The 15964-nt window shown below is 46.2% G+C and overlaps 1 protein-coding gene across 2 annotated transcripts in view; it reads right to left on the bottom strand.

Moving 5' to 3' along the window:
- Window positions 1-15964, bottom strand: part of LOC138570686 (SURP and G-patch domain-containing protein 2-like) — a 45739-nt gene that overhangs the window by 11575 nt on the left and 18200 nt on the right. The window contains exons 3-9 of one of the 2 annotated variants that reach the window (XM_069649139.1): window positions 9187-10701; window positions 7423-7528; window positions 6145-6446; window positions 4674-4785; window positions 4238-4569; window positions 3855-3913; window positions 3217-3359 (exon numbers count right to left, since the gene is read on the bottom strand). In XM_069649139.1, the coding sequence (XP_069505240.1) occupies window positions 3217-3359; window positions 3855-3913; window positions 4238-4569; window positions 4674-4785; window positions 6145-6446; window positions 7423-7528; window positions 9187-10701 (2569 nt within the window). Of the gene's footprint in view, window positions 1-3216; window positions 3360-3854; window positions 3914-4237; window positions 4570-4673; window positions 4786-6129; window positions 6447-7422; window positions 7529-9186; window positions 10702-15964 lie in introns of both variants that reach the window. The other variant, XM_069649138.1, reaches the window with a different exon arrangement.

Here is a 15964-nt window from a genome sequence, read left to right as displayed (position 1 = left end):
GCCTTCAGTCGGTCCAGCTTGGGTCTTTTCCAAAAGCTTGCCCGGATGGTCCAACTTCCTCTTTGAAGAACCTGAGCGCTGGCTTGTGGTCGAAGGTGCTGGAGACGCTGAACTCTCCCTGGCCACCGAGGAGCCCGTCACAACAGCGCTCCTGGAGGCAGTGGACTTGCTGTGCTAAGCCTTATATGTTGGGCCCCCGCGGGAGGGGCACCCTCAAAGATCTTATAAGACCGCTCTGCTTTCTTCTGGGCAGGGGATGCCTGCTGCCAGGAAGAAAGGGAAAGGCATTTTCAGTTTAAAGAGAAATGTCCACCTTGACCCCACTCTCCCTACTGTATAGGCCGGCAAAGGCCCGGCCACATGGTCGGCAGCGCCGACAGGATCACCTTCCATCGAATAGCACAGGTCTTCGGCAGAAACTCGAACAGCCGCCGAGACAAGGGACGATATTATATATTTCTATAGAATAAAATCGACCAAAGGTTGTTGAACAATCACAATGTTCTTTACGAACTCCGCATAAGGGCGACCAGTTCCCCGGGCGGAAAGAAAAATCTGAGGGACCTCGACGCATGAGGGATCTTGGGCACACTACACATCATAGGGATAGTGTTACAGGCACGCCCATGTTGACGTCCCCTTTCGATGCTCGAAAGACAAGATGCAATACCCAGTTACCACTGGATGGCTGACTATGCACAGCATGTGATGCTAAGCAGATTGACAAACATCAGAAATTTGAGCTCCCGTTTTGCATTTATAAAATGAAATGATTGGCATTAGAAGCACACTAGTAGCCATATTTGCCAACAAACAGGATCATAAAGGCCTACGGTTGATTGAACTCCAGTGGAAAAGCTAATCAGGCATTTTGATTGGAGGTCTGGCATTTTTTAGAGGATCAGCTTTTGAAAGCTTAGCAGCAGAGCCTGTGATAGTACTACAAGAGCTAGTGCAGGTTTTCCAGTGTCCTATTGTTGCAAGGATATAAACTGTTAGAACGATTTGTGACTTTCCCTCCACAGTTCGCATGGAAACGCATTCTTTTTACCCTGACGCCTGAAGAGAAACCATCAGCTTTTTTTGCTCACGTTATGGTGAAAACAAATTTCATACCAGTCCAGGGAAACATTGCAAAGCATCATACAATGTAGTGGGGAAACTTTTGTATACTTTTTACATAGGTTTTTTAGCTCACTTTATGTATGTGCTTGATGACAAGCTGCTGGCAGCAGTGCACATTTTTGCATTATTTTTGCTTCACAAATTTGAGTTTAGCAGGTATGCAACTAAAAGTGGGTAGCGCCATAAGATTTTTGCGTGTTGCGCTTTGTAGTAGTTCCGCCTTCTTACTGCCCTTGCAGGTCAGGAAACACCTTATAATGTCAAGCACTTGCCAAGGAAAGCTGCTGCTTTTGCAAGCTACCAAGCCTTTGTGTGGCCCAGTAAGTGGGCTGGGACTATCCAGCCCCAATCGACATTCCTGGTGCTATAAAGTTGCTTCTGGGGCAGACGTGAAAGCAGTAGTTGTGCTTGATTGGACCACTACAGGCTGTTTGAATGGTGCAGATATTTACCAGTTGTCAGGCTTGGACTAGCTTCCAGCTCAAATCAGATAAAGGAGAACCTCTGCACCAATTCTTCAGATCAACGCTGAAGCCAAGAATCCTTCAAAGGAGAGCAATCTAAAGATCCAAAGACTTCCTGAAGTGGCGAGGCACCCCTGCCTATCTGGCCCGGTGAAGCCCTGCTTCTCTGCTTGATCTAGTCTCAATACCTAGCCCTCAAGAGCCTGCGGAAGTGTCCCCAACTGCCCAGTGGACAGATTCCTGCCTTCATGAGAATCTGTCCTGGAACAACTGCTGTGACTGCAACCTGCAACTTAGTGTCGCAAGAACTCCATCCAGTGAAGTATCCAAAGAAGGCCTGCACTTATTCTGCATTTCTTTAACAGGTGTGGCATCTTGCATTACCAGCTGACCAGAAGAATCCTCAACCCCAGGGCACCTAACTGGAATTAACAGAGGAAGATCAAGCCCCATACATGCAAGCAGTGTGCCTACCCCCATACTCCACAGGATAACATTGGGAACAGGTACCATTGCACTCAACTTTGGTCGTCAAACCCGAGTTAGGTATCTGTCCATGGGGTAGCGTTGGGTCTGTAAGAGAACTTTCCTTTGGTAAATTGAAACTAAAAACCACAAGCCCATTACATCCTCTCTAAAGAGAGCTGCTACTGGTAAATACAGTTGTACCCTGCGACTTTATGGTACAAAGCCCCATTTACCGTAAGGTGTGGACTTTTCAAGTTAGGTTATTGCCCTTTGGATTTGGTTCCCATCATTAACCACATCCATCCAACTTACCTGCTTTGCTTGATTAAGTAGTGAACCTAATGGTGACTGTTGGTAAGGCCTAAACAATAAACAGTCTAAATTGTGCGACACCCCCCGCCCCTAAAACCACTCACTCTCGAGACTTAAGTTTTGATTGACCTCTGAGCTCCCTGGTTCATCAACTATGGTGGCCTCCTAAAACATGTGAATCGTAGGTCGGATATTAGTCTGCTTGGACCAACGTTATGTTTTTGCAATGAAATGCTATTGCCACAAACACACCAATGCAGGTTATGCCTTACGGACCAATATGTAATGGTATGCAATGTTTCCAAACAATGATCTTGCAAATGTCTTATCCCAGCCCTACTAGTCTAAACAGTTTCTACACTAGCAGATTACCTGCACTCTGATGCTGTTATCAAGGTACACCCTACACTTATTCAGGAGACGCAAACTAACCAACCCTACTAACAATTTCCCCTTCTGCATACACCCCTCAAACTCCAAACCAAACACAACAAAAACCTACAGCACAACAAATCACAAAAACACAGGCTTGAACAGTACACGACTCCCGGCCGCAAACACCCCAGGCCCAGCCAACCGACCCACCAGGCTGAGGCCGCCAACAGCACATCACTGCTCTTACACTTTTCCTGCTTCCTCCCACTAACTCAATCTCCCCTCTTTCAGAGCTGCCAGAGTACCAGGGGACCACTCCGGTGGTGATAGTGCGCGGTACAAATATCCTTTAACATTAACATGTCAGATCTAAGCAATAGGTCAAAAGGCAATGGACATTCTGAGGACACCCAATCGAAACAGAATATCCAGAAATACAGATTAGACCATTAAGAGGCTGACAAAAACATACACTTTGACAGGGTCTTTGATTCCAGCTCCTTCAGATCCAAGGCCTTCCCCTTCTTTCCAGCCCATTTTACTAAGCATCTGAAAGCCCACATTCTTGTCAGTTAGCTTCTTGCTGGCAAACTCCAAATCTTTCTTCTCCGGCTTCTACATTTGAGAAACAAAATACATGTCTACATTACTTACAACTTTAGCATTAAAATAGTTATACGACACATTCCTGCAACCAAACAATTTAATAAAATTATAGGTCTGACCAAATGACCCGAAGAGGTTGTCTAGAACATTAGTTTGGACTGGTGTGCGCATCAATAGAGCAAATTAGTAATCTAACAAGTGTGATTGACTAGTGCTTTGATAAGGCGCATCACACAGTAAGCAGGAACTAGTAAGCAGGAACTAGTAAGCAGGAACTGAACCATTAACCTACTTGACACATGGGATAAACACCATGTTCCAAGACCATTACGATTAGTGTGCTCTAATGCTCCAAGCAGAATATCATTGGGTGGCATGAGGGATGACATGAAAGCAATTTCATGCTATTTAGGTTGAACGTGTAAGGCAGAACTGACCGGCTTCTGGAAATGTTAAACCTGCCCCTCCACTAGTTTCCATTAAATGTTTAGGCCACTTAAATACCTTCTTCTGAGCCGGCCTCCCCTTCGGCCTCTCATATGCAATCCGAACAGGATCATGGACTGAAAATACAAAAAATGAACAGGGTTAAGTATTTTAACTAAAAATATCCCAGAGAATTTGAGACATTCAGTGCCAAGAGTAGCTTGCTAAATTACTGCAGACATGACAAGCATACTAAATCACAAGCAAGAATCACCAGCAAAAGCAACAGCTGGAGTGGGACTATTAGAGGGCAGATTAAGCAGTTCACACTTGGCAAGTGCTCTAGAAGATAGCAGATTTCAATAAAAGTATGCAAGAGCTAATACAAGTTGTTACGGGTTAAGGATATAAATCATGTCATACAAACGTATAGTGGTTATAGAGTTGCACAGCACACCCACCTTTGGGATCTTCGACATGACACACTCTCTTGGCAGGAAGCATGCCAACTTTAAGGGCAGTGACTCGTTTGCGAGGGAGAGTACGAGCAGGCACTTTCTTTGTAGCACCATCTTGGACGACTGCCTCAGAGGAAGTATCACATTCCATTTCTGTGTCTGCACTTTCAGCCTCTGGTGTCTCTTCTTGCACTTCTGTTTGAGTTTCTACTTTGGCTTCTGTCTTCTTCTCAGCTTGTTTCTCAGTTTGTTTCTCTTTTGCATCAGTTTTTCTGAATTCTGCGACCTTTGTCTGATAATATTTGTATGCTGAACTTTCTTTCTGTTTTAAGAACCTAAAAATATTTCAAAGCATACAGTAGTCCATGAAGAGCCACAATTAAATGCCACAATTTCCACACAGGATTGGGTTTGTGTCCACACTGCACAAAGTACTCACCAAAACTCGGGATTGCTCTCGCTGTTCTCCTTGCTAAACTGTTCAACTTCAGGCCCCATTTGAGCAACAAATTTTGCCAGTTTCTCTGCTGTATCCTTGGTTTTGGCATCAACTGAACCAAAAAAATTGAACGGTCAGTTGTGCCAAAATGTTGCTTGTTCACATTGAAAGTAAAGTTAATACTGGAAAACGGTTGTACAATATTTTAAAGCAGTGTAACAAACATGCAGCCACTTGCTAACAAAGTTAATGATGCTAGATGGTATTTTGCAGTATCCGAGACAGATTAGAATGCATATGTACCATTTTGTTTTTCAGCCCATTTCAATTGACAAGTGCCATTGAGAAACACTCTGCTGGGTAATTTGTAGCAGGCCTACTAGAGAATTTGGATTAGGAAAGCGTAATATTGTCTAGCAACCCAAGTACTGGATTTAATAATAAATAATTTGTTCTGGAATTCCGATTAAAGGACTGTGGAAACTACCATTCAAGCATTCTCTGAAAGAACATGCTTATTTCGGGACATCTATACTCTGGCCAAGTCCAGGTCTCTGGTTGCAGATCAAACCCTTGAGACATGAAGCAGTAGCTATACATGGCAGTCAATTTTTACAGACCAGTGGTGCATAAATACAAACCAACCCTTGTGGCTAAATAAAACATTCTCCCAAAAATTCCGTTGGTAAGGTAGCTTAGAACGAAGGGGACTACTTGCAGCTCATTTGCTTGTAAATATTCATACCAGTTTACAAAATGTGGGCTGAAAATTGTAGGCTGACAAGTCGGTGAACTGGTGACATTATCCAAGCACTTGCATTCCAGACTGGTGAAGCGATAAGTTAAACTGTTTTTTATGGCTGTCTACAAAGTCCTTCATTCTGCCTAGTCAATGTCAAGCCCATCGGTTTTGGCCCGGTTCCCCATTTCAACATTAGCCAACATCAAAATGATAAGATTACAGTTCACAAGTATTTCAAGTTCCTCATGACTTTACTGACAGCTATTCAAAATATTAGTGGTAAACTAGCAATAAAACATGGAATTATTAAATTCCATTAGCAATGATAAAGAAAAAACCCAGGGCCCATTTTGTTTCAACTATTTAACCCTCTGCTGGTGATCAATATTACAAGAGACTTGTCTGAACAAAATTAACCCGCTAAATTGTTCCAACGCAAAATCACTTCATAAGAACTGCCATAAGTTAATAAACAATTCGGATACCGATGTAACCCTAGTAAGAAATGTTTTCCAAAGTAAATTGTATATTATACGGCCTGGCTGTTGCTTGTCATGAAATGAAAAGTTGCCAGCAATGCAGAAAGTTTGTGCTTGTCCATAGTCTAGATAGCCGACACTAACGTTTAGTATGCATGCTGATCTCTAAGCGCAGATAAAAACAAGTTGATCGGAAAAAGCATAATGCTTGTGAGAACACATGTAACCGACATACTCATTAATGGCCCACCTTCCAATCCCTTCACATCCAATGGGGGAGGCGACTCTGAAACCTTGGCTGTTTCGACTGGGCCAGTTGCTCTCTGAAGCCTCCGGCGTTTTGCAAGTGCTACTTTCTTGAAGAGTTTGGTCTTCATTTCCCGTACTCTCCGTGAAAACTCTATAGCTTGTAATGATTCTGCTGCCACCTCTTCAGCCTTGGGTTTATTGGTCTGTATTCGTTTTTCTTTCGCAACAATACGTAACTTCTGTGTCTCTAAAAGCTTGATCCGGTAATATCGGTATTCCGGGCTACTCTCATCAAACAGGAACCTGTTCGAAACATGGACAAACATTTTTAGTTGCAAGATTCAAGTGTGGCTAGAAATTCAGGGTGCAGTGGGTTGTACTTTGAAGGTACTCTAGAGACAAAAGTGAGATGCGAAGGGACAAGTCATGAACCCAATTGATTTAAAGCAACAGCAACATGCTAAAGTGTTATCAATGAACTCGCAGTACACAAAATGCTTTGGAACCTGAGGCCTTTTGACAACCGTTGAACATTATAGGGTGTCCATTCATTTTATGTATAACGTTGTCTTCAACCTACTCAACTTGCTTAACTCAAACCAGTGGTTTTAGGACTAGGGCGTCCCAGACTCTAAAAAGGGATTGAGATGGCCGTTTAATAGACATCTGCTTATATGTTAAAGAGCATGGGATTTGGGCCCAGAAACAAAATACACATTTTCTGCCTGTTCAACCTACCCTTCCCAAGTGGCGCCATTTTTCTGATGTGGGGAGGCAACAGGGAGCTTCTCCCCCACCCCCAGAACCAAACAAAGCCCCCCCCCCTTCAATACCTGCGAGACCGGAGCTTTGAGCGCAGGTCCCCGCGCGGCTTCCGATCCTGGCCTCAGCCATACAAAATGTAAAGGGTCTTGGCGCCTTTTAACTATGGCAGCAGCCATCCTTTCTTCATCCCCTTACCCTTGGGAGATGTGACTGTGCAAGCAGCGTGCATCTCCTGAGTTGAAAAAGCCATTCGCACCCCTGAGTGCGAATAGTTTTCATGCCCCAACCAGGATGTTTGGAGGGTGGGGACATGGCAGTAACAGCCCACAATGATCCCCTCCCCCCCCGGCTTGGAAACCTCTTACTCAAGGGGTGGGCTCAGTATGAAACATTTATCCCATCCTAATCTAATTTTGAATACCACTGACATTTGTATCTCATCCTAATCTCTCGAGACGCAACTGCTTAAGAACAAAACTTGCAAGTACTGCAGAGTTATTTTGGATAAACTTACCAAAATTCTGGCAGCTTTTCATCTTTTTTTCCTTTGAACTTGTTAATGGAATGTTCGGCAAGCAAATCGATGGTCTCAACAATTTTAGGGTCTGCACCTTTTTGGTCTGGAAAAACACGAAAGATGCGTATGATATACAGCATTTGTAACGCGCCTATACACGTTAAGGCGCGACGAAGCAAGGGGTGGTAACAGACGGAAGACAAAGACAACAATCTTACTAGGCCAAGTGACATTGAGATCACGCAATTGCAGGGGAGGGGGGAAAGGGTAAGTGCGGAGGGGTGGGGGTAGGGCAATGTAATACAAAGGATCAACAGTAAAGAATAAAATAGTTAAGTGTGGCCATCTTGTGGCAAGTGCAGGATTAAGTGCAGACAACAGGTGTCAAGAGCTGGTGGGGACTGTAGGATACATAAACAGCCCCCCGAAGTGCAGGGGTTGCCCGGGAGGCAGTGCAAGTGTGCAGCTGGCGGGGGAGGGTGGCCTGAGACAGATCAGAGGGTAGCCAGGTGACCAGTGCAGTTTCAATCGGGAGTTCAGCAAGGGAGAGAAGGAGAGAAAGCAGAAGCAAAGAGGACGGTCTTTAGGTGCATCCAGAACCGGAGATGTTCTCCTTTCAGGGTGGCGGTTCCAGCCAAAGAAAGTTCTACCACCAACTCGTTGCTTGGAGAAGCGACTGACCCTGAGGGAATTGGAGGCGAGAATAGTTCAAGGAGGAAGATATTTAAGAAGAGATAGTTGAAGGTATTGAGGCCACAGAAGGCCTTGTGGACAATGCAGAGAGTTTTGAACTTAATCCTCACAGCCACTGGGAGCCAGTGCAGAGATTTCAGGCCTGGAGAGATACAATCCCTGGGCTTGAGGCCAAGGACAAGTCTTGCAGACCTGTTCTGGACGAGTTGCAGAGAGTAGAAACAGGCAGATTTAGAAAGGCTGTTGCAGTAGTCCAGCCTAGAGAGGACAGAGCTCTGGAGACAGTGAGCTTCTGTGGAAGGAGAGGAAAGGAAGAATACCTCTGAGGAGGTGCAGCTGGTAGTGTGACTTAAGAGAAGTCGGATGTGAGGGGAGAAGGAGAAAGTGGAGTCGATGACCGAGGTTTTTAGCCTCACAGGTGGAAGAGGGTCAAGAGAGGCTGGCCAGAGAGCAACAGTAAAGGAGGGAGCTGGTGTGCCGATCAGGAGAATCTCGGTCTTACTGGCATTAAGGCAGAGCGCGTTGGGGGCACTCCACACCTCGATAGCGGACAGATCAGAGAAGGTGGCAGAAAGGAGCCTGAAGAGGAGCCGAGTCGTCCACATAGCACTGAAAGTTGGGTAAGAGCGGCAATGAAGTGGGCAAGTGCCAGGTATTGGTTGAACAGCCAGGGAGAGAAGTTAGACCCCTGGGGAACACCACAGGTAGAGATGGCCGAGAGGAAGGACCCAAGTTGGACCCGAGAGGGTCGGAGAGGAAACGTGTCAGCCAAGCCAGGGCCTGAATGGTGTTACCCCAGGTTATCACAGATGGTTGAGTAGGATGGCATGGTTGACAGTGTCAAAGGCAGAAGAGGAAAGATGCAAGTGGAGCATGTGCGCAAGCTAAAATCCTCTGGTCGTCAAACACCAATCAGAATTTTCAGAGAAGTACAAGTAGTGACATTAAAGCAGTCAATACAAATGGAATCATGGCAAAATAAAGTGGGGACAAAGCTTATACTAGGAATGAAGACAACCCAAAGCAGTCCATTTAGGAAATGTTTAAGGGAGATCAGAACCAAATTACCTTTGTCTTCCTTTTTAATCTTTTTACTTTCTGTAACCTTTTCCTCCTTTTCTGGTACAGAGGCCATCTGGATAGCACAACCACTTTTTGACAACCAGGACTTCAAGTGTGACATATATTCTTTCCCAAAGAGAAATGAATCCTTCAGATTTGGGTGGTCGCTGGGATTTGGAGCCATTCCTTGGATGCCCATAGACTCCAAAATTCTTTCTTGCCTGATTGATGTTGCTAGGGCATAGGTCTGTCCAAGAAGCACAAGAGCCTGCCTACACAAAGAAATGTTTTTTTCAAAGGCATTTGACATGTCGGCTCCATCATACCCAGACTTTTGCCTCATTTCATAGGTATTGCAAGCCATAAGCAGAGGAATAATGCTTTTCAAGATACCAGTCTGCAGCTTCCTCACGCTTCCATCAAAAGGCTTTATGATTTCAAAGAAACAGTTCTTGGTTTTAACAGCATTCTTGTCTACCAACAAATTTAACAGATCATTGTCTATTCTGGGACTCTTCATGGCTGGGTGCTGTAAATCCTTGGCCAAGAAAAAACAGTAATCTCGGTAGGTTTGTGTGAGAAAACACTTGAAGGATGTAACTGCTTTAGAGCAAGCTTCAGTGTCACGCTGAAATAACAACCTCTGTTCACCCATGTACTCATTGCCCATTCGGATCGAATCAAACCCAGCCCACAGAACAAGCTGATTACCAAGTTTATGGAATATGCTGGAGTTATCATTCAGATCAATGACAGGCTCTTTTATTGGTGGTCGGGTAGATTTTCTATCACTGGATAATGCTCCCCTCCCTCTTGTGGCACCTAGGATACCACCCCGCCCAATTGCCCCACGTCCCCTTGGGATGATTTTTCCCCCACGTGCAGGGATAATTTCTCTAGACGGGCGGAGCACACGACCACGTGTGGGAAATGCTGCACCACGCCCTCGCATAGGCCCAGGTCTCCCTACTCGCTCCCTTGGAGGTCTAAATTCATGCTCAACAAGCCCTGGGTGATCAAACCTCTCGGGTTCCAAAGCACCAAATTCTTCCCTCGGACCACGAGGGCGAAATTCATCAAACACTGGAGGGGGGACAAATTCACGTGGTGGTGACCTGCGTGGGCTGTAATCACGACGTGGCGGTGCAAGGGGTTCACGAAACTCAGGCTCGTGAGAATATGAGGCATCACGAGACCTAGGGAGATCTATATCACGTTCAAATTTTGCCCGAATCAACTCTTCTGTAAAGTAATCCTTAGTTACTGGTGGAGGGCTTGATCTTCTGTGTTCAGAGAAAGTGTCAAATGGACTCCTTAAAGAAGAGTCACTTTCAAAGTCGCGCATTGAAGGTCCAGTAAATGGATCTCTTCGAGAATCTTCCCTCCAGCTCCCAGTACTATCACGAGGACTACGTAGAGGAACATCACGCGGACTGCGTAAAGGATCGTCAAAGGATCTTTCAACATCCAGGAAATCAAACCTCTCTGATTGAACTCTTGGGGTTGGTCTCGGAGCACCAGCTGGAAGAAGAAGAAAAAAGTTAGACAATATTGTTTACGTGTAAAGTATTTCCTTATACCAATTTAATATCCAGGACACAGGGGGCAGGTGGACATTTACTTTTAGCCATGTGCACAAGCAATACTTTCAGTCCAGCCAGCATATGTAATGCAAGCCTTGCTAATGAATGCCACTATATGGTTCACTGCCTTTTATGCCCTCTGCTTAGCAAACCCATGTCTAGTTCGGAACTACGTGGTGTACTCTACTCATGTAAATTAACAGCAATTCATAGGTTTTGGTGGCAGCCAGACCTGTTAATGCACAAAACCCATTAACTAGTCCAACATTAGGAAACTGGTTCCTGCACATTTTGAGTCTTTGAAGAGGAGAAAATAAATAAAAATAAAAGACACCCACAAGTGGACCGAGCCATCCTTTTAAGCAGCTTTACAAATGGCAGTGAGCAGGTTGTGATCCCTGTGGGTGCAGACTTGGCCACAACCAACTCCTCGGATTATAAAAAGTAGGGACTGCAAATAAAACAAGGCTTTGCTTCCCCCCATACAGCTTCATCGGAGTGGTACCAGCAGAAGGGTGCCACGAGAAGATAAAATGCATTTTTTAATTTACATGAACTAAGGTACAAAGATTACTGGTGTAAATGTTCACTCCCCTGAAAAACAGGATAGACTATTCAAAAGTTTTACTCCCAACTTCAAGGGGACGAAAATACTCAACTTCCAAATCTCATCTAGGCACTGGTGGGATTAGGGAGGCTTACCCTGCTGAGGATAGACTGCTTTTGAGAGTGGATAGGCTGGAAAAAGCCTATTTTTGCCTAGAGTTCAAGAAGTCTGGTGTGGCAGAATGCCATTCTGGGGCGTACTGCGCTCGTTTTACAGGAACCCTGCACTCTTTGCACCCTCCCCCCTCCTGAAGGTAACCTGCCGCTACATCCCTTCCTATTGGGCCACCCATAAGGTGCAGAGATCCAAGGGGTGCCTCAGAAAAACTGGTGTACAGGCGCGTTATAAATATACCCCATTTCTGCCCCATGGTGTTTTTATCACCCTACATTGATTTTAAGGGGCAGGCTGGTGGGAGCTAACATTTCGTTTTGCTTCACATGGGGTGCAAGCCCATTTACTGCATTAAAAGCCCAAAGTACCCTTCTCGTAGCCACTGGGGTACTATGTATCATGGACTTGCCCTCCTGGCACAAGATGTATACTATATATGCATACATGTTCAGTATACCACCTTTGGACCCTAAATATAATCATTACTGTGTGTAATATTGTCTATTGATTTTACCATTAACATGTATAGTGCCTACCACCTTGTACGAGGCCTACATTTTAGGTTGAGTCAGACCTTTACTGCGACTTACTATTTATCTAAAGTGCTCCATTTGGTTCTGTGTAGCCATTTATGATGGGGTGGGGAATATAAGTACTATTGTGTGTGGCCTAACCAAGTGTATATTTGTACATCATACCAGTGTGGAGCTTTCTTGTATGCTGAAAGGAGTGATTTGAAGGGTGACATGCCCTACAAAGCCAGCTCACATGATAGTGATAGGCATGGTTAGAGAGCAGCATTCGAGTATGCAGAGCTTCGAAGCATAGAAATGAAATAAGGGCCAGACAGGGTTAAAAAGTGAGTGAGGCCAGGTGGAGACCAGCACAGTAATCAGGATGGAAAAAAGTGAAAAGTTAAACCAATATTTTAAATATTCAGCTTTCACTTGGCCACCGTGGCAGTAGATCCCTCCGGTTCTCCTAGGCAGAAAAGGAGAGAGATTTGGTAGTGGGGAAACCAAAAGAAACGATTAGTGAACAGCCACAGGGAGGGAAACAGGTACGGAGGTGCCAGTATTCAGACACCAGAACAGTCATACAGGAGTCAATCCTAGTCTGTGGAGCCGAGGCACCTTAGATAGGTCTTGCAAAAATTTAGTTTGTTGATAAAAATCACTGTAGGGCCTCAAGCTGGTACCTCTAGAAAAGCAGCTATTACAAGTCAAGAGCAAGCAACCGACAGTACCTTTGGTTAGAAGACGATTCAGCCGTCTCCTGCCTGGTTGCAGGGATTCTGATCTTGTGTTCCTGGGCCTCAGTCCGACAATAGGGACGTCTGGGGATTCTGCGGCAGCAATTCAAAGGTCGGCGGCAGCTGTTGACTCTTTGGATCACCGGCACTTTGTGGTTTTGCCGGTCGGTAAAACATCACCGTGGATCTAGGTTGGGCTTCCTTCACTCCTGGTGTCTTGCACTCTGGTGAGGAGACTAGAGCTCTGGTCATCCTGCTTCAGTGGGGTCCTGGGGAGACTCCTGGAGCTTTTGGCTGGCTTACAGACATGGCACTACTACGGATTTCTCGACCCCTGCCACTCAGTTCCTGCAGCAGCAAAGTACAGCCAGTTGGGGGAAGGACTTCCCGAGGAGTTATTTGATCCCACTAACCCAAGGGAAGAAGTCATCCCTTCCGGAACTTGTCGATCAGAAAAAAAGGTTTCAGCACAGCAGCAGGTCTTCACAAGGCAGTTCAATGGTCTAGGAGGAAGCAGCAAGCTTCATTCAAGGTTTCTTCGGTTTGTTCTACCCAGTGGTACTGTCTCAAGCCCCAAAACCCCCACCCTTTAAGCACGTTTCTCCCATTCATGCCAGCCAATCAGGACTGTGTGCATTCAGGCATTCCTAAAGACAAAGGGCAGGGGAGTTTCGGGAACCTCCCTCATTTCTTGTACTTCCACACACTGGAGCACGCACCAAAGGCAAAAACAACAAAGCGCTCAAACCTGGTTTGGCGCACAGAGTAAAACACAAGAACGACCTTGCAAACAGAAAATGGTCCCCCATGGGTGCTATACTGCAGCTGTTGACAATGGTAGGAAATAACCCACTGCCACCAACCATATAAAGTAGTGAGAACAACAAATGTTAAAGGGGCTACTAAGTTCCTTCCCGCACTCCACATAAGATTGGGAGCGCTGGGTGCGCTCGACCTACAAAGGTGGTAATTTCACTTCTCTATTCTTGGGAACAGTAGTTCCCAAAAGAAAAAAGTTATGTAAACCATAAGAGAAATAACGGATTTCTCTGTCAATGCACGGATGGTGTCACCATACAAAAAGTAGATGCCTATGGAGTGTCAGAATCCAAAAACAAAGAAACAACCCAAATCATCAAAATACATGAGTGAGAAAAAGGACTCACTCCAAGGTTCAAATTAAGTCATAAAGTCCAGAAAAAGAGCTGGGGGTCTAAGGTGGTGGAATTTAGCACTAAAATGAAAATTCTCCCTAACATCCCTAAACATTTTTTACCACCAGCTCAGCTAACCCTGAAAGCAAGCCAACAGGACGCCGAACTTTTGTTACAACAGATTCTCCTGACCTATTTCCTCTTTAACAGGTTGGTCAGCAAGCCATAACAAACATCGGCCTCATTTATGAGGCTAAAAAAAGAAGACTCCATTACCATAACAAATTAAGGTAGGAAAATTTGTTGCAACCAATAATCTCGTTCTAGGGAATCCACAATAGTTTACGTAAAGACTCATCCACAGTCTTGAGCCAGCCACGGCAGCAAAGGCAAACACCGTGATGGCATGGTCCGACACCACCTCACCCTCTTGTAGAATATGCAACGCTTCTCGTAGCGCGCTAAGATAGCGAGGGTGTTGGCGACATTGATGGCCAGCACTGCAGAGTAGATAACTCAGTTTCCCCTTGTTAGGAGAGGTGGTGCTTTCGAAGACAGAGCTCGACTTTGGCAAACACAGAAACTACAGAGTCTGGAGACGGCTGGGCATGCAAGCACAATCTTCGATGGGGCTGTAGAAGGGTTCTTCATGAGCGCCAGTCCATCCCAAAAGCCATCCATGGTCTTCCTCTTTGCCTCGCAGGTATAAAAAGCCTACTCGGTGCGAGCTGGAAGAGCTCGATGCTCTGGAGATCACATCAACGATCCTATCTCGTCTGGTGGATCTGGGTAGAGGTGATGGGAGGTTCCCCATCCTGCTGTCGTTCATGCCAGTCGTTGCTGTGTCTGCCTCCTGCGCTGCCCCCCACGGGTGAGTAGTGTGGCAAGGAGGCAGCATATGCCTCTTCCTCTTGGATGGTGGTTCCCCCGTCAGCGGAGCGGGCAGCACCGCCGCCAACATCCTAGTCAATCTCAGAAACTAGATTATGAAGGGTGGAGAGAATGTCCATTTAAAGGTCTCTAGGCAGCTGTTGAGGCGCAGAGACCGGCTTGGGTGTAGGAGCAGGGTTAGGGCACTTGTCCTGAGGCCCTCAGTCGCCTTCCTCGACAGTATCCGTAGTCACCCTCGTCGCAGGGACGAAACGGTAACTCCGACCACTGGAGGGCCCCCAAGGAAGGCGCCGTGTCCGAGTCCTCTTTCATGCCATTCGGGGCTTCGTCCACCTTCTCGCCGAAGAGGAGGTCTCCTTAAAGGCATATCCAGTACCTTGTACTGCACCTCTGGTCGGAAGTTGGTACATTTTAGCCATGCCTGCCGGAGAAGCACACTGTTATTCACCTGCTTAAACCCCGACTCCGTGAGGTCTACTGCGATGTTTATGGCATGATTGGAAGCCTCTTCACCTTCCCTGACCAGCAACATAGCCGCTTTGCGATGTTCATCCGGAAGGTGCTCCAGTATAGGAGCCAGCCGGTGCCACATCTGTCGTATCTGGCAACTATGGCTAGAGAATTGGCCACTCACTGTGGTAGCACCATCCGACAGCACTTTTTTGCCGAAAAAAGCGTCCTGTCTGACATCACTCTGAGGAGTTGGTTGGGAGGAAAGGCACTTGGGAGTAGAGTCCGGGGCCTTACTTTTTTTCTCTAGACAACTATCGCTGGTTCTGAGAATGGGTGGCGCATGGTCTGTAGCCCTTCCTTCCAAACATGATCCAGGATGGGCACTGAAAACACCGACCATGTGGTCAAAAAGAAAATTCTGTTTCTTCTTGGGCCAGCCCGAATTCCGTACAAGCCCTGGCCATCATGGTGTGAAATGACCCAATATCGTCTGGGGGAGACAGCTGAGCTGGGCTCCTCGGGCTTTCCAAGTCTGCTTCGGACTCCCAGGTTGGATCCCTGGAGGGGGAAAGGGAGACAACTGATGAGGCTCTGCTGTCCAAGTCCGAATCATCACTTTCCCTTCCTTGCGGCGTGGGGCCGAGAGGTTTGCACCCGGCAGCACTGCCGCAGGGGTTGAAGGCGGTGGTCGACGAGACGGGTCGATGGCCGACCTGGCCAGAGTTGCTCG

Source organism: Ambystoma mexicanum, chromosome 1p (assembly GCF_040938575.1).
Source record: "Ambystoma mexicanum isolate Mex_15411 chromosome 1p, UKY_AmexF1_1, whole genome shotgun sequence".
Taxonomy (NCBI): Eukaryota; Metazoa; Chordata; class Amphibia; order Caudata; family Ambystomatidae; genus Ambystoma; species Ambystoma mexicanum.
Note: the sequence above shows the minus strand (reverse complement) of the source record. Positions and strands in the feature narration are given on the sequence as shown.